At 46.3% G+C, this 17,496-nt stretch overlaps 8 protein-coding genes across 8 annotated transcripts; 4 read left to right on the top strand and 4 right to left on the bottom strand.

Annotated features, from left to right (window-relative positions):
• Positions 1-963: 963 nt before the first annotated feature.
• On the top strand, positions 964-1,954 carry ARB_05342 (oxidoreductase, short chain dehydrogenase/reductase family; the record flags this gene model as incomplete). Its single annotated transcript, XM_003017002.1, has 3 exons — positions 964-1,175; positions 1,232-1,782; positions 1,839-1,954. 3 exons carry the CDS (start codon positions 964-966, stop codon positions 1,952-1,954), a joined length of 879 nt encoding a protein of 292 aa, XP_003017048.1.
• A 1,743-nt stretch (positions 1,955-3,697) lies between these two features.
• ARB_05343 (VHS domain protein) lies at positions 3,698-5,111 on the bottom strand (the record flags this gene model as incomplete). Its single annotated transcript, XM_003017003.1, has 2 exons — positions 3,698-4,918; positions 5,097-5,111. 2 exons carry the CDS (start codon positions 5,109-5,111, stop codon positions 3,698-3,700), a joined length of 1,236 nt encoding a protein of 411 aa, XP_003017049.1.
• A 520-nt stretch (positions 5,112-5,631) lies between these two features.
• ARB_05344 (myo-inositol-1(or 4)-monophosphatase) lies at positions 5,632-6,981 on the top strand (the record flags this gene model as incomplete). The annotated part of the gene is made up of 1 exon (XM_003017004.1): positions 5,632-6,981. One exon carries the CDS (start codon positions 5,632-5,634, stop codon positions 6,979-6,981), a length of 1,350 nt encoding a protein of 449 aa, XP_003017050.1.
• Positions 6,982-7,220: 239 nt separating this feature from the next.
• On the bottom strand, positions 7,221-7,814 carry ARB_05345 (uncharacterized protein; the record flags this gene model as incomplete). The annotated part of the gene is made up of 2 exons (XM_003017005.1): positions 7,221-7,594; positions 7,670-7,814. The coding sequence occupies 2 exons, from the start codon at positions 7,812-7,814 to the stop codon at positions 7,221-7,223; spliced, it is 519 nt and encodes a 172-aa protein (XP_003017051.1).
• A 783-nt stretch (positions 7,815-8,597) lies between these two features.
• Positions 8,598-10,638, top strand: ARB_05346 (nuclear membrane fusion protein Kar5, putative; the record flags this gene model as incomplete). The annotated part of the gene is made up of 4 exons (XM_003017006.1): positions 8,598-9,569; positions 9,646-9,867; positions 10,031-10,361; positions 10,415-10,638. The coding sequence occupies 4 exons, from the start codon at positions 8,598-8,600 to the stop codon at positions 10,636-10,638; spliced, it is 1,749 nt and encodes a 582-aa protein (XP_003017052.1).
• Positions 10,639-11,349: 711 nt separating this feature from the next.
• ARB_05347 (pre-rRNA processing protein, putative) lies at positions 11,350-11,970 on the bottom strand (the record flags this gene model as incomplete). Its single annotated transcript, XM_003017007.1, has 1 exon — positions 11,350-11,970. The coding sequence occupies one exon, from the start codon at positions 11,968-11,970 to the stop codon at positions 11,350-11,352; it is 621 nt and encodes a 206-aa protein (XP_003017053.1).
• A 988-nt stretch (positions 11,971-12,958) lies between these two features.
• On the top strand, positions 12,959-15,926 carry ARB_05348 (lipase/esterase family protein; the record flags this gene model as incomplete). Its single annotated transcript, XM_003017008.1, has 4 exons — positions 12,959-13,027; positions 13,091-13,496; positions 13,687-13,828; positions 13,880-15,926. The coding sequence occupies 4 exons, from the start codon at positions 12,959-12,961 to the stop codon at positions 15,924-15,926; spliced, it is 2,664 nt and encodes an 887-aa protein (XP_003017054.1).
• A 379-nt stretch (positions 15,927-16,305) lies between these two features.
• ARB_05349 (uncharacterized protein) lies at positions 16,306-16,956 on the bottom strand (the record flags this gene model as incomplete). The annotated part of the gene is made up of 1 exon (XM_003017009.1): positions 16,306-16,956. The coding sequence occupies one exon, from the start codon at positions 16,954-16,956 to the stop codon at positions 16,306-16,308; it is 651 nt and encodes a 216-aa protein (XP_003017055.1).
• Between the last annotated feature and the right edge of the window lie 540 nt (positions 16,957-17,496).

Here is a 17,496-nt window from a genome sequence, read left to right on the forward strand (position 1 = left end):
TGGAGCTATCAATTATCTGTCTACCATGAGGGCATTGCAATGTTAATCATAACCATAGAGGCTGGAGGACATCGGAAATATTAACAATTAGGGCGGTTGAAGTTGCTGCTTTTTGCGGTTCCGCTTATGAATATAGAAACATGGTGTTTGCTCCCGCAAGCAGTGAGCGCATTGAGGATAACTTTGATCGCACACTATATTAACACGCGTACATGTTGTGCAGGGAAATTTGGACCGTTGGATAACGATATCTGGAACAAAAGACTCGGATTCTGCAGCGGTATTAGAGCAATAATGTTCCTTAATTAGGTAGGATGCACCGCGCATACCAGGTGCCTGTGCAACATCACACGTTTGGTTGGGACTTATGTCCCTAACTCGAAATAAGTACTGAAGGAGCTTAAACATCACTCTTTCAAGCCTTTCTTCTCTGGTAGGATAGAATTTCTAGATAGAACTTCACAAGGCTAAGATTGAGCGCTTGCGTGTATGGTATTCACTTAGTTTAGTCATTTATTGGCAAGGAATGAGGAAGCACCTTCGGGTGAGTGTCTCCCTTCTCTCTATTTATCATGGAGCAGCTGATTTTTGCCAAGTATGTGCCGCCGTGTGTAACTAATTATGACGTGCGGCTCGACCACTAGGCTGGGGATCGGCAACCTTAGTTATCCAGTGTCAATCAATCCCAACAATTGAATTTAGCTTTTGGCATCTGTGTGATCCCAAGGATGCAGATAATTACATCATCAGACACACCTCAACCAAGGTCTCCTACCAAGTATGATGCCCGGTAACGGGAACATCTCGAGATTGGTAGCCCCTATGATTTCATAGAAAAATTGATTCGCATATATATATATCCCCCTTATTGAAATGTCTGTGTGACCATCTTAGAATTGAATTTAACAATATATCCTTTTCTCTACTGTCTTTAAAAGAAGTAACGAGAGGGTTTGATATACCATGACATCTACGAAGGATCTCACTCAAAACCGACTCTTCGATGTCAAGGGATTCGTGGCGGTGGTGACAGGTGGTGGATCCGGCATTGGTTTGATGGCAACCCAAGGGCTTGTAGCTGGCGGTGCACGCGTCTATATCGTTAGTCGCCGTAAAGAAGTCTTGGATGATGTGGCAAAGAAGTACTCGCAAACAGGGCCAGGGGAGATTTTTGGGTATATTATCACCATATAAAGAAACATAATAATGATGGAAACTAATGTTTAATTAGCATCAAGGCGGACATTAATGATCCCAACGATATTGAAAACCTCGCAAAGGAATTAGAGACCAGAGAACCGAAGGGAATCAATATTCTTATTAACAATGCAGGAGTGACCCAAGAGGCGGAGAAAAAGGGTCATGCATCATCGGTTGACTTCCATTCCGCGGACTCGGTGCGCTCCTGGCTTGAGGGCAATGGAAGAGATGTTTGGCAGCAAACGTTAGCTTCAAACTTGATATCACATCATTTTGTCACTGCAAGGCTTATTCCGGCTCTAGATAAGGGAAGTAGTATCGTCCCAGGGTATTCTTCTTCTATTATAAATATCTCCAGTATCTCAGGGACGGTTAAATCGACATCAGCAGGCCAGTATGCCTACGCCGCAAGCAAAGCAGCCTTCACGCATCTGAGTCGCCAGCTGGCACACACACTATATCCACTCTGTATTCGGGTCAATTGCATTGAGCCGGGTTTATTCCCAAGCGAAATGACCACCGGAGGCTCTGACGAGAATCAAAAATCAAAGATAGAAGGCGCGGGCAGCAAATTCCCAGCAGGTATATTCTCTTTTCTGCTTTCCGTGGATTGAATGGATACTTAGAAGAATAAATAGGTCGAACTGGCCAGGAAGCTGATATCGCAAGCGCTGTGTTATACCTTGGTAGCCGTGCTGGCACATTCGTTAACGGAGAAACAATTCATGTAGATGGAGGTATGCAAAATGGGTAGCGAAAATAATCGTGATGTTATCGCTGGCTAACAAGGTATATAGGAGCCTTACTCCAGTCACCCTCCACTGCATGAAGAAGAGTGATTGATTGAATGGGCTTCCAAAAAAGTTACGGATATGAATGATTAGTTGGCAGTTATATATAAAATTGGGATTTCTCACCAGCGACCTTCCCATCGACTCTTTTCAATTGTGCAAGGTAGCTTGAAGGCTTAAGAGTGGTCGAAATAGAGTTCCTATCTACGCCTATATAGGTAAGATACCCTGCGGGTAAATGCTTTCCCGAGTAGTTAGTTATTCTGAAACTTTAACTAATTTAGCCTCGAAGTTAAAATTTCTATCCCATTGACCTGTATGTTGAATATGGATAGGGGGTTATTGATAGTATGATGAACGGAAATGAGAGCCAGTTTAGAAACTATTCAGCTTTATAATTTAACCACCCATGTTGTATCTTGTCTGCTTTTTCAAAAACAACAAGGCCAACTGGGGCTAAGAGCTAACTCGAGACCTTAATGAAAAGTCATGACAGGAAAGAAATGTTATATGAAAGTGCTCAGGCTTTCTCAAGCTCTCATCAATAATCAAGTAAGGGGCTTCTGTCTGTACCTCTGTGTAGGTGGGGTTATATAATACGTGAGTCGCGTTTATTTCATACAAAAGACGGTATAACGGGAATATGGGCGCGAATGTCAAGTTACATACGAGGTTGATAGAAGCGTTTCGAAGTGTTTGAAGGAGAAGCCCTAACATATTACCGGGACGCTATTTACAAAGTAAGAGATTGACTGTATGGTTCCTGAATGACCCACGTCCGGGACTACAACACAAAGCTGGGTTATCAAAAGTGCATGAATCTCAGTCGCTTGTTTGAGTACAATTTATGCTAGGGCTTTTATAGACCGAGTCTTCTGCAGAAGAAGACCATGACCTGTTTCGCGTACGACTGAGGCCGGCAGTAGCGTATGTTGCTGCAACCACTCTGTCACGGGGTACTGGCCGTGGAGCCTGGTACGTATAAGGGTTGAAATCAGGATATTTCCTAGCTGACTTTCCGAAGCACATAACTGGAGAAAAAAAAAAAAAAAGCACTTCGTTGTGTGTGCCGTTTTAAACAATATGGAGGAGACCGGTGTAGCCGTAAGTATAGATCAGCAAAACCGGGAGTACCTGACAGCGACGTATCGTTGTGTAGACTGGCTCCAAGGATTAGTCCTTGTCAGTAGCTATATAAAACATTGAACACTCTCGTTTGTTTTTTGGGGATTTAGAATGCCATACTTTTATGTAGGTGACTGCAATCATCAACCAACATACAGTGTAGGTGTAGTTCAGGAATGCTTTCAATGGTTGATGAATAAAGGTTTTCAAAGAGGGTTATGGGAAGAAGTAGTAGGGGAATCCCTCTCCTTAAATAGCTACTTGCAAATCACTCTGCAATCCAGTAAAGTATTGACATGCACGTATCGAACGTGAAAATGTTGCCTATCATCTGGTAGGCTTCACTGAAGGTGATATGTACCAGCTTGTAAGAACTCAAGAACTGGATGCGTCATAATAACCAGCAGGAGCGATGATTTCGCCACCGTAAGAGAGTTTCAAGAGGGTATGTCTCAAAGAAGTAAGGCGCGGACTTAGATTTTTCGGCTACACAACGATAACAGCCAGCAGGTGAGCTACACTTCTCGCCTACGTGAAGGGGTTAGCAGCGGTGTTGAAGCTGGGTGAACCAGACCTAGCACTTACCAGGTCATCCCAGATTTTTCCAAAGCTGGAGTACTGATGGCATTCCTGTCGCCAAATGGGTTGTTAATGTCATCATCCTCTTCTGACTGTTCGCTCTCGCTTTCCAAATCGTTGTATTTATCGACCTGTAAGGTTGGTACGGTCTGTGGGCGTGGGGGTTTTGCTGGAGGTAAGCCTTGAGTATTTGAATGAGCCGAATCTAGTTCCTCCTCGCTATCACTATCATCATCCACGCTTTTATCCATGACTTCAAACGCTAGGAGGGCGTTAATGATTTCTTCATGGCTATGAATCAGGATCCCAAGATAATTTTCGTCATCAAGTTTGTGGATGAATTTAAGGAGCTCAGACCGGAGCACTTTACACTCATCAACGCGGCGCATGACCTCTTTATCCTGGCTGACACGCATCGTCTCGCGGTTGACAAGCTTCATAGCGTTTTCTAGACGGGTTATGGCGAAACCTACATCCGCAACGGTACGCTTTATGCGAGCAACATCCTCATCAGAAGCCTTAGCTTTAGCCTTAGCATGTCTATCTGTTATACTGTTTGCAGTTGACGAATGCTTTTCCGATTTTTGCTTATTCTTCTTCTTTGAGTCGAAAAGTGATTTCGAATTGGAGGATGAAGATGGAGTGGTCGAGCTTAAGGTTCTTGACGGTCCGTCGCCTGCGACTATAGAGACAGAGTGACCCAAAGGTTCATCAGGTGACTCTTTGAGGATATTCGAGTTCTCGGGACCAGCACGTTTCTTTCGTTTAGGAAGTTGCTTATAAAGGGCAGTGACTCGCTCCATCCCAGCAACACCTTTGAATGACACTGCCCATTGAGAATACAGTTGCTGACATTTCTCCTTGACCGATGCATCGGTATGAGGGTCAGTCGCGATGACCCTCAGCCGTTCAAGGAGTGGCTCATCGGCAAAATTTCTGTGAAATCTTTCTCCGGCATTTTGTACGAGAAAGTCGAGGATCGTGAGAGCTCTCAGTTGACGATGTACATTGCCATACTTCCTGCAAGGAAATGTGTTAGTCATGAAATTAAGCTGTGCGCTTCTTTCCCTTCCAATAGACAAGAATAGAACCACGAACAGCTTCTTCCTCAAGGCGCGACTAGCTTCTGAGGGTCCGCTGGCCTGCAGGCGGATGACCTCGATCAGGTCTGGAATGCCGCTCCAGTCATCAACTTCGTATTGTTCGGCCGTGAGACTATCTATCTGCACCGTTATCGCCGTGTACGGTTTTTTCTAAGCCCAAAAGAAATGCGTTAGCAACTGTAATGACTACTTTCCCATCGGCACTTCACGTATAGATACAGACACTGCACTCTAAGTACAGTATCTAAAAAACAAAGGTGAACAGTAGCTGTGGAGGGAGAAGGGGTTATATATATACCGATCCTGAAAACATGGCTATGCAGTTCGGGGCCTACCGCCTGCTAGTCGGTGCGGGGATTTCGGGGATGGGGATGTGTTGGAATAACAAGGTCTTTGTAGCGTCGCATCCAGACGTGCCTCCGGCCAATAAAATAAACATACGCCTAGTCCAGGCACTGTCATGCAAAAAGAACCTGATGGCGATATCCAGAGGAAGCGAAGAGAAGCAGATACAACGCGCATCAACAATTCTTCTTTCTCCCGCATTTGGTTTCTTCACACCGTTTGAGGCTGTGAATGAATGACGTCTTGATGACTAATATATGACTGATCGAGATGACTAAGAAAATGGAAAAGTTACTTACAAATCCTTTACTAAGCGGCCAGACCCCTCGAGCTTATTAAGCGCCAGCAATAGCCGACGCCAAGGCCTGGACTTCAGCAGTCTCAGAGCGACGCGCAAAGGGAAAGCCGAGCCGAGGCGGGCCGGACGGTGAAGATAGAGTAAGCAACTCGGATAGACTCAAAGTCAAATAAGCTTAAGTAAACGTTTCATGTCTGGGATGCGAGACGAAGATAAGACGGGAGTCAGGGAGCGAAAGGGGAGAGGAGAGAGCGAGTATAAAAGCCCATCGATGCCTGCGAACTCTCTGTCGTCCTCCCAAAGATCGATATCACCACTGTCTACTCTTCTGGTTGCTTTGCTCTCGCTGGCTGTGGCATTGCTCGCTCTGAGGACTACTGTTTCTCCTACTTCCGTTTCTATACTCCTCCCCACGTTTTCCCCTCTTCGTTTATCTCGCCACTACAGCAATACTGCCATGTCGTCCACACCCTCATACCGCCAAGAGCTGCGAGTAGCAGAGCTGGCAGTCCAGCGGGCGTCTCTCCTCACCCAGAAAGTCTCGCAGCTGAAGGCTAAAGGCACCCTGTCCAAAGATGACACCTCTCCAGTGACAATTGGCGACTTCGGGGCCCAGGCTCTCATCATTCAGGCTATCAAGAAGAACTTCCCGGACGACGAGATCGTGGCCGAGGAGGAGGCTAGCTCCCTCAGAGAGAACAAGGCTCTTAGCAGCCAGATCTGGGAACTCGTTAAGGAAACCCGTCTCAATGACACAGAGAGTGACTGGCTTGTCGGTGGCCAGATGGCCAGCGAGGAGGTCTTCCTCGACACCCTTGACAGCGGAAAGAGTGCTGGTGGTCCCAAGGGTAGAATATGGGCCCTTGACCCCATTGACGGTACAAAGGGCTTTCTCCGTGGTGAGCAGTATGCCGTCTGCCTTGGTCTCATCGTTGACGGCGATCTCAAGGTTGGAGCTATTGGATGCCCTAACTTGCCTGTCTCTGACGCTGCTCTCACTCCTACCGTTGGCCAATCCGGCTCCGAGGGCATCGAGACCGGTGTGCTCTTCGGCACTATCAAGGGCGCCGGTTCCACCAGCCGCAAGCTTGGTGACGGTGCACTCCTCCCCAGCAAGCCCATCTCCATGAGGCCTGTTCCCAATATTGCCGATGCCTGCTTCTGCGAGAGTGTCGAGTCCGGCCACTCTGCCCAGGGTGACAATGCTGAAGTCGCCAGACTTCTCGGCATCACCAACCAGAGCATCCGTCTTGATTCCCAGGCCAAGTATTGCTCCATTGCCCGAGGAGCTGGAGACATCTACCTCCGTCTCCCCACCCGCCCTGACTACCAGGAGAAGATCTGGGATCATGCAGCTGGAGACTTGCTCGTACGTGAGGCCGGCGGTCAGGTTACCGACATCCACGGAAAAAGACTTGATTTCAGCATCGGCCGCACCCTCAAGGAGAACAAGGGTGTTGTGGCCGCCCCTGCTACCATTCACGCCCAAGTTATCGAAGCTGTCACCGCAATGTACGCCGCCAAGGCAGCCAAGGCATAGACATTCTCTCTTCATTGCGTTTCGCTTTTGTCTTCACGATCAAGCAGCTTATAAATGATGTTCAGTGGATCTGGTAACTATAGTCTTATCAGGAGTTCAATGCATGCAAGACATGCTGGAGGAACATGGAATGAACTGCAAAACAATTGTATAGAAATACATATAACGCCGAATGACACATATATTGTACAATGAAAAGACAAGACACACATGAGCAATTCCGTAGATCCATCTTTCGTTCACTTGATCTTCTTCGCCTTGAGCCTGATGGTCTCTCCGTTGACGAATATACCTTTGCCTTTGTAGGGTTCCGGAGGTCGCCATTTTCTAATGTCGGCGGCGAACTGTGTCACAACCTCCTTGTCGATACTTTCCAGGAGCAAAGTCGTGGGCTGCGTAGTCCGAGCCTTCACGCCCTTAGGAATACCGAGCTCAACAGGATGTGCGAATCCAACCTTCAGGGAGACAAATTGCTGTCCAGGGTACTCAGGAGCGAGGGTGATCGCAGACGATTCGACGGAGGCACGGAAACCAACTCCAACTAGCTTCAAGATGCATATGTGGCCTTCGGAAACACCAAGAATGTAGTTTCGTAGATGCTGTCGAATGGTTCCTACAACGTTCCCCGTTAGCTATGTAGTCCTCAATGGCAAAAGGCTGCTCAGAAGCAGGAATGTATTTCGCATACCCCACATGGCAGCCTGGTGCTTGACAGTCACATCCTGTACTTCAAATGACGCCTTTCTCGATTCTGAGTCGTAATTTAATGTTGAAAATGGCGGGATTTTCAATGTCAGTGATCCTGTTTCCCAATTGCGAGTTAGCCTTTGCATTCAATCCGATACTCCAAAGCAGTCTTCTCCTTACCCAGAGGGCCTGTTACATCCACTGCAGTGACGGGGGCATATTTAGCCTGCGCCTTTGATACAGTCTGGTCTAGAGGCAGGTCGCGGAATTGTAATGACACTTCTGGAGGCACTGCGATAGGAGCAGCGCCGATTCGCGATTGTCTTGATGCGGAGATTGAGAATGGCCTCGAAAACGCAGGGAGCAGGAAAGACGGCGGTGTTGCGGAACTTGGAGCTGCATTGAGTCGAGACGACTCCCTTAGGAGCCGTGTGCAGCAGTTTCTCGATGTTGCCAGCGCCATACTGACAGATTCCAAGTACCTGCTCAGCCTTTCCTGACTTTTCATCTCAAACTATTTTTTTTCTTCTACCTGGGGCGCCGATGGATCACGTGATCCAGCCCTCGAGTCACCGATTTCCAACGAAACACAAAAACGTCAGGAGGCAAAAAAGCATCACGACAACTACGTCAAGATGAGACTCACAGTTCCGCGTTTCATCTTTCTTTACGTCCATAAAGGACATTTATACATTCACTCTTTGTAAACTCACTATACCCACTGCTGTGATCAACTCCCAGTAGTCAATCCTCTAGACACCGCTCGGCCAATGTTGACCTCTTCCCCATACCAGCAACGGTTGTTTAACAGCTAACTAAAGTACCGTCCACATCCCGGATCCTCCATATACTCCCGATTATAATTTTATACACTTCTTTTTCACTCCGTTTAATCCCTCTATTATACCTGCTCCAGACCAAGCACAGAAATGGCATACAGCGCATCAGCTCCGCGAGTGGTTCGCATACTTTCTCTCTTTCTCTACCTTCAAATACTCTTGTACACTATCGGTAGCGTTACTGGATTCAAACTGCCTTCGTTTCTGAACAGTCAAGCACCCGCTGGCCTCAGATTTCAGGATACTGATAAATTTCCAGACGATGACTCCCAAATTTCAATTGATCTTCCACTATTACTCCATACAAATCCCGCTCAAAGGAATATTTTCTTCTCTAAGGCTCTGAATTTACTAGATTCAATGCAGCACGCGCCATCCTGCAACCAGCGTGCTGTCGCAAGTTTGATCACATCTTGTCAAGCCTTATCACCTGAGACAAGTGAGAGGAGACATTACACTCACTCTGACTTGGACCATGTCAAATCGTTATATGCTGCTCGATTAGCAGTATGCGAGATAACTGGGACTGGAGCCACGATACCCGAAAAATGCTTAGATACATTTCCTTCTCATAACGGCTGGAGACCCCAGTACAAGGACAGTTCTCAGGGATTCCAAGTCGCAGACGGGGAAAGGAATATCCCCGCGGCAGTACTGGAGTTATGTCTCAGATCCCTGGAATCAAAACCACAGTGGTGGACAAGCTATAGCAACGGTCGTCAAAATGCTGCTGTGATGTGCCATGCCGCTCGCTTTGAGATTGAGAAGGAAGAACTTCTTAATCATCATAGAAGCCTAACTGAAGTTACTCATGGATTAAACATGCACTTGAACCAATCTCTGGAAGATTCTTATACCCAAGCTCAGCAGCATCGTGAATTTATAAGGAGTATTGATACCCTACAGCAAAGTCTACTACGTGACCTACGTAGAAATAGCAACAGTATTCAAAATCAAGTTACGGAGCTCCTATCAGGTACCAGAGATATGTTTCGTAATGCAAATGGAGAATTCCGGGGGTTTATTGAAACCACTTTGACCGAGACTGCTACTCTCACTAAGGTATCCTTCCTCCAACTGAGTTGTGTAGTTTTCTTATTACCCAATGGAACTTACGCCTGATTCTAACTGGTAACAGCAAATTAAATCGTCCATTATCTCGGCTCAAGAAGTAAAAAGAGCTTTGAACGAGGTACTTGTCAAAGAAGTGAAGCAAAACTCAGACTTAGTTTCTGCAGAGCAGACTGCTCTCCTAGCCAATGCTCATCTTATTACCGATATTCAAGGCTCACTCACCGAGGTAAAGCAGGCTGGAATGGGTATCATAGCGGAAGAGCTGAAACATCTCCACATGTCGATGGTAAATATCCCTGGCTTTGTGTAGCTCACCAACTAACGGGAAGATAGCGTTCATTGAGTGAAATAGTATCCAGTGTGAGCCAAACGCACGCTTCCCTCGATGATGTATGAGTGTGACTTGCCTGATGCCATTGGCATGATAGCAACTAACAATAAATCTGCAGCGTGTGAAACATATTGATGCAGCCCTTAGCCACTTTGAAGAGAAAACTGCGTTTCTTCAAAACGTGATGACTACGCAGATATTAAACCAAACTCGACTCCAGCAATCTTTCCATGAAGACCTTCGTGCAGCTCAAGCTCTTTTACACAACATCACAAACTCTGCTATATATCTACAGGCCACGATCGGAGATGCCCAATCTACATTCAGTACACTTATTCCGCGGAAAGGATCACTAATATCTATAATATGGTGGCTGTGGTATGCCACAGTATTTGGCATCCTGACTCTATTTAAAACAAAACTTATAGTATATGCTATCTTTTTTTCTGGTAAGTTTACCCTCGCTGTGTGTTTTATTTCCCATTGCTCATTAGCATCATAGTCTTCGGAGCAGTTCTTTTCATATTAGGAGGTCATGACTGGCTTCAGACCATTCAAATACCCACTCTCATCACCCTACGCCAAGTGACACCCGTCGAGATAATTTGCTTTGCACTGGTATTTGTTATTAGTGCTCTTACCATTGTTATTATTACTGTCAAAGGATTCCCTTCTAAGTCAAAACTCGGGATGAACACGAATTCGGAAGCATTGAGGCTTCCTTAGCCTCCCGGGTTATCTATATGCGCAAATCCAGAACGTTTACCAACTACAAATCCACCTATATGCATTCCCCTTTATGATTTTTATATTCGGCAAATATTCGGCAATTTATATTTTATCATTGCTATTACATCATGACCTTCTCGTTTGACTCTACTTTCATACGCAGACTCAGTTTATTGATTGCATCACTTTGCTATCACAAGATGAAACCTAAAACCTAACTGTGCCTTCCGACTCCATTTTTCATTAACTGCATCGAATTACAATTCTAGCATTAATCATAATGTGCATGAGTATATACAAACCCAGTGGCTCTATTTTCTATTTTATAGGACGTCTATCATCATCTATGATGCATGTAAGAGGAAAATCCTCTGCTGCTATTCCGCAGTAAATTCCAGTAGCGAGTTTCACCAAAGCCGTTAACTGTCGAAGAGTATCCGTGGCATAATTGTTCAGGTATCTGGATTATCGTAGTAAAACATTTAGCGCCACGACTTCCACTTGTAAATATAACTGAGGTATCGTCGCTAGTATGGACCGCGTATGGGGGTAAGAGGCGTCATAGTAAGTTCCCGTTGATGGTAAGACGCATACCTTTCCGTTGCCTGGTAAGCTGGAAAATTGGGTTCGTAAGCTTCAAAGAGAAAATTCGGCTAATTTTCTCTGTGGCCATATTCACGATTATATTGTCATTCGGATTGCGGTAGGTCATCTCTTTTTCCTGCCAACAACTTTGGTAAATCCATCTTCGTCAACTTCTGGTTCCTCGCGTTGTTTTGGTGCCGATCGAGGAACGGGAGCATCTTCCATATCAATATCATCATCGTCTTCATCCTCACCATCATCGTCGCCGTCATCATCGCTGCTATCATCCACGCCATTCACTCCAACTCTATTGATAATATTAGCAGGTAGCTTGCTGCCACCGTTTTGCTCTTCTGCTTTGAACTGATCCCACATTGCCTCCACACGTTCAAATTTCCCTTTTTCGATCTCTGCCTTCAATTCACAGATCTGATCGGCGATCTGGCTAATGCTTCCGTCATCAACAACCACGTCGAACTCATCTGTCATGACTTGTATTAACACATCTTCAAGGTCTTGTGCATCGGTTTCAGGGTGAGTGCTGAAAAGCTCTGCAATGGCACCACAGAACCAATCGCGTTTGCTCTTTGAATTAGGACCTCCCCAGGAGGATTCGACGGCCAGTGTGAGAGATGGCCAGGAATATAAGGTAAGGGTTATAGCGAGGTCAAGATGCGCGGAGGGAGAAAGGGAAGTTGCCCCTTGAGTCTGAGCAGGAGGTTGTTGAGGTCCTGTAGACTCCATCATGCGACAGTTATCCTATCGGTTCAATAAGTGGTAAACGGAAAACTGGGATAGATGGCAGATCTTTGATTGTCAGTCAATTCTCATACAACATCCCACATCGAACTTTTCTCTATCAAGCGCAGAAAATCAAAACTTTATTCTGATTACTAATCAGTATGTTCATACGTAATCCATTGAAACTCTCGTGCCGCCAGAAGCGCAGCCGCTAGTCACTAGCCGCCGTCCCCTCAATCTTGCTTGCTTCAGAGGAAAGGGACAAGCTGCTGCCTATAAGCGGCGCACAAAGCAATTGTCCACGGGGTGGGTTTCAATTGGAAACATATCAGCTCGGATAAATAAATATTTCTATCTGGTTTTCAACAGGTACTACCGTTAGAGTCACAAGCCACAAGGGGTAGTGACTTGGGTTTGTTTGTTGTAATGCTATTTCATGATTTTCTTGAACCCGTCTTCCATCCTGCAAATCCTGAAATGTGTTCTGACCGTTTCGGCCCGCAGTAGTAGCGCGTCTCCTTGCCATGAACCAACTACGAGGCCTAAACCTTAAAGTATTCCAGTATACAATATCAACCATATAAGTCTTTCTGCCATGAGTGCAATTGCCTTGTTTACTTTGTTCTCCTCCTGCTTGTACGGCCCAGATGACAAAAATATGGCAGTGTGGTTGTGCTTGCAGTTATGACGTCATGTGCGTATGGATGGAAACAAATAATTCACGTAATAACTTTGTTAGTAAGGATTTAACCTTAACTAAGCTATGACCTCATCTTTCTTGTTCCTTTTTTCCACTTCAAGCTCCCTTTTTATCCCTGCTCGAGTAAACAACAAGGCAAACTTGAAAAGCCCCGATGCCGCACAGAGTCTGCTGATGTTCTGCATCCTACTAGAGCATGGCCCGTTACTCCCCTCTATACTCGGTGTCCATGGCTGTGACTGCTATCCAATGGCTTGATATTCACTGTTGGTGATTGGATTGTTCCTAGAAATGCCATTCAACATCCTCTCCGTGGCTTTCCATGCCTCCTTTACCGCCGTTTCAACCGGCGTAACGCATGTATGTCCCGTAAAGCTTTCAAACTTCGGCCACGCAATGCTAATACGATTTTCTCTTGAGTAGTATCTCGGCAAGAAGCCTGTCAAAACAGAGCCTGCTGCACATTTCTCATACCATAGCGGACTTGAGGTTGTTCGGCGGTTCCTCGAGCATGCATCGCGCCATACGGTTGAAGAACTTCAAGCCTTTACCGGCCAGAAAGTGCCAGCGTCGTATTGGGTGGCAACTGGGAGTGTCATTATCCCTGCAGAGCACATAGAGTCTGCAGCTCACATTCTCGTTGCACAGCTAGGGCCAGAAGGCGTATCCCTAGTTGGTGGGAGCAAGTGGTGGCAGTGGAGGGACACCGAGGCTGCCCTTGTTGCAGAGTGGCTTGAGACTAGAAGAGATTATAACGACCGACGGGCGCGGAATGCCAAATCGAACCGTATTATTCTCTATATCCATGGCGGCGCATATTTCTTTGGTAGTGTGGAAACCCACAGATACCAGTTACAGCGACACGCCCGCAAATTAAAGGCTCGTGTTTTTGCTCGGTGAGATTTACATTTCCTCCATCCAAGTTGATATGAATACTAACCGCCTTGCTAGTAAGTTCCCTACTTCTTCCATAAGGTATTAGCGTCTATGAACCATACCGTTAACTATGGAGACCATAGCTCGATTTCGATTAGCTCCACAATTTCCATTTCCATGTGGGCTACATGACTGCCTTGCAGCTTATTTGTATCTAATAACCATCCAAAAACCAGAGGAGATTATAATAGCTGGCGACTCCTCAGGTGGTGGGATGGTGATGTCGTAAGTACATGACTCGTGCATATAAGATTTGTAAAGCTAACTTAAATGTAGGATGCTAGTCACACTCCGGGATCAAAAATTTCCATTGCCCGCTGGAGCTGTTCTGATATCCCCTTGGGTTGACTTAACGCACTCTTTCCCAAGCGTTGCTGGTACTGGAGTGCATGATTACATTCCCATTTGCGGATTTAGGCACCGACCGTCAACTGCATGGCCTCCCCCAAGCGCAGACGAATATGGAATAGAGTCAACGACAGGTGAGAAGATTCTTAATAAGATCAATTCACCCCCCATGGTGGACAAGCCATCAATCACCGACACCAAAGCTATCGAAGACTTTTATACCAGTCAGGCCTGTGCTACAGCTCAGTCGGCTCATGTTGAGGATTACACAACTTCTGAACTTCAAGAGTCAAATGGCCATCGTCGAAACACCCAGATGCTGGGCGAGCTTCTCCGAGTTGAAATCGACGGTGCAACTATCGAAATTAAAGATCAAATTCACCTATATACGACTAACAAGCTTATATCACACCCCCTGGTATCTCCTGTTCTCCAACCGTCTCTGGGAGGCCTTCCGCCGCTACTTGTTATCTCTGGTGGAGGGGAACTCCTTCGAGATGAGCAGATATATCTTGCACATAAGGCAGCGAATCCAGAAGCATACCCCCCCAATGACGATATCCTTGCCAAGTATGACCCGGACTGTAAAACACTGTCCCAATACAAACCTACTTATGTACAACTTCAAGTCTGGAATAACATTTGCCACGTTGCACCGACCCTGAGTTTCACGCGGCCAGCAAAATATATGTATAGATCAGTTGCCCAATTTTCCGCCTGGGCCCTATCAAGAGCACAGGAGTCGAGTATTGATATACCAGACTCATCCCCTACCTCATCTGGTGACTTATTATCAAACGCTGAGGAAAAGAAAGCTTCAAATAAACAAACCGCTGAACCAGAGCTAGCTCAACATGCAACCATTGGGAAAGCTGGTGACCCAATACCGCCATTTCAAAACCATATGATCCGCCAATTGGTTGATTCGGAGGGCCATTTGCTCCCACTTCCTGACGAACATGACCTTCCCGCTCTCCAAGTCCCGCGGAACCACATTGGGGTACCAAAACCCATACCGGTTCGCCGCTGGCTTGCCGCCAAAGAAGAATGGGACTCCAAATTCGTCAAAGAAAAGCGTAGATTACAAAAAGAGCGACTGAAGCGGATTCCTATCGGAATTGATGATATAGCACCTGGAGACCGTCCTCCACCTAGCTCACGGGCTGCACGACGAGGAGTTACTGTCAGTGAAGTGCGGCAACCAACGAAGAGAAGCATCATGCTGTCGTTCTGGAACAGATTAGGTGCAATTCACGATGCCAAAGTGATGGAAAAGGAAAAGAAAAATAACGTTGAAAATAAGTTTCCAACTCTGTGGCGAGGGGGTGTTCAAGGTGAACAGCGAGCTGCGGCCAATGTCTCACTGCCAAATGGACAAAGCAAAACTCAGGTTGTTACGGATATTGGTCAATCCAACGAGTCACAGCGGGATTTTACTACGAAGCCTAGTAGGGCGATTCCAGAAGCATCTGTACCACAAATCTGGAGATCCCCTAGCAGTGAAGAGCTTGGGAGAACACGCTCTCCACGTCTAAATAGCGAATCCCAGGGGGTTGTTAGTGACAAAGGCCGGGGTCCAAAAGATGAATCGCCTGTTGACTCACTACTTGATGAAGCAAGTATACGGACAATTCGACACTCGAAGGGAATAATCAGTCCTCCACCGGTTTCAGCTGCCCCTCTATCCGACTACCAATCTGTGCTACAGCCTGGGCCATACAGCGTCGACAAGACAATCGTTGGTGGACCAACACAGAAGAATGAAGGTACCTCTGGAGAGTCAGATGCAGTCACTCAGGATTTACCTGGTGAGGTTGTAAATCGCATGGATGGGAATAAACTACCGATGTTTGATTTTGAAGCAACAGGCAGCAATCCGCAGCGGGAGCTGGGGCCATTCCCTTCCTCACTGAATGGAAGTGGTGGTGGTGGTGCTCGGGATAACCAGAGCGGGTATTCCAGCAACTACAGCTAACAATCATTCTCTGGTCCGGGTAACAGTGGGTTCCGCTGAAGATGAAGGTAATTGTGATTTATTTGAAATGAATTTATCTATCAAGAAGCTATGGTGGCTACATTAAAGATCATTAAACCGTGACCCAAATACTACCCTTGGGTTTTTAATTTTAACTTGCGATTTACTATTTGTGTTATATACTATACATTAGGCTAAGTTTAATCTCGGTTTCATAATAACAGCCAGGTTTTTATAAGGCAATAAGTATACTTAAAGGATATAGAGCCTCACCTTGAAGCTTCAGGTGCCTCCGGCAGGCAAGCAAAATCATACAAAAGGTATATGCGAGGTGACGCTGAATGAACAGTATGAGGGTATTATTCGCCTCAGACCTGTCTCACCATTCGAGTCCGACTTTTTCTGCAATTTTCTTTGATACATCCAAGAAAGCATTCCGGCGAACGCTTCTATCATTGCTTTCTTCAGCCACGACAGTAGGCATACCCCTATCTGCATCTTCACACACGCGCGCATCAAGAGGGATGTCTCCAAGGAAATCAATACCAAGGCGTTTACAGGCCGCAACAACTCCGGTATTCTCACCATGACTGGGCTGGTGTCCTTCATCTCCCGCGGCATGATTGTTCGATCGTGAGAATATCTTAGTCTGCTTTCCACAATGTGGGCAAGCAAAATAAGCCATGTTCCGTATCATTCCTAATACAGGGACATTCATCTTTTCAAACAAGCCAAATCCTCGAACGGCGTCTCGTAGAGCAATATCCTGCGGCGTAGACACTATGACAGCGCCATCAACAACTACCTCCTGGTTGATGGTAAGCTGCACATCTCCTGTTCCCGGTGGAAGGTCTAATATGAGCACATCTAGCGGGCCCCATGAAACGGAATGGAGAAGCTGGTTCATTGCCTTGCTGACCATGAGTCCTCTCCAGGATATGGGAGTGGTATCCATGAGCGGCGAGCTAGGGTCATCCGTCAAATGTCTCGCATCTTCAGGCGGCGGTGGGAGCAAATATCCCATAGACATCGATTTCAGGCCATAATTGGTCAAAGGGATGAGGCAGTTATCTGAGAGAATGGAGAGAAAAGGAGCGCTCAGCTGTTTGCATCGGTGATGGGGTCAAAGAGAAGACATACTCCCGTCAAGCCGCGGTTCCCCAGATAGATTAAGAAGAGTAGGTATGGATGGCCCAAATATATCTGTGTCGAGAATTCCAGTCCGGAATCCTCGTCTTGCCAGTGACAGCGCAATATTCACTGTCAAGTCCGGCCTTAGCCCTGAGCCCAAAATATACCATTGACATTCTAACCTGCAATTGTAGATTTCCCGACTCCTCCTTTTGCCGATGATACAGCAATGACCTTATTAACATCCTTGATCCTCCGTTTCTGGGGCAGCCCACGGCGGCTTTGAAATGTTGGTGGTGTCCCAGACCTGGGCAGTCCCTAGAAGTAAAACATGCATTAGCTAGAGGTCTAAGGATAGAATTGATGGAGATAACATACTAATGGGTTTTCATGCTGAAGCTGGCGGCAGGTGGAAAAAAAGGCCCGCCGCATGGTAATC

Source organism: Trichophyton benhamiae, assembly GCF_000151125.1.
Source record: "Trichophyton benhamiae CBS 112371 chromosome Unknown contig01989.5, whole genome shotgun sequence".
In the NCBI taxonomy this organism is placed as follows: Eukaryota; Fungi; Ascomycota; class Eurotiomycetes; order Onygenales; family Arthrodermataceae; genus Trichophyton; species Trichophyton benhamiae.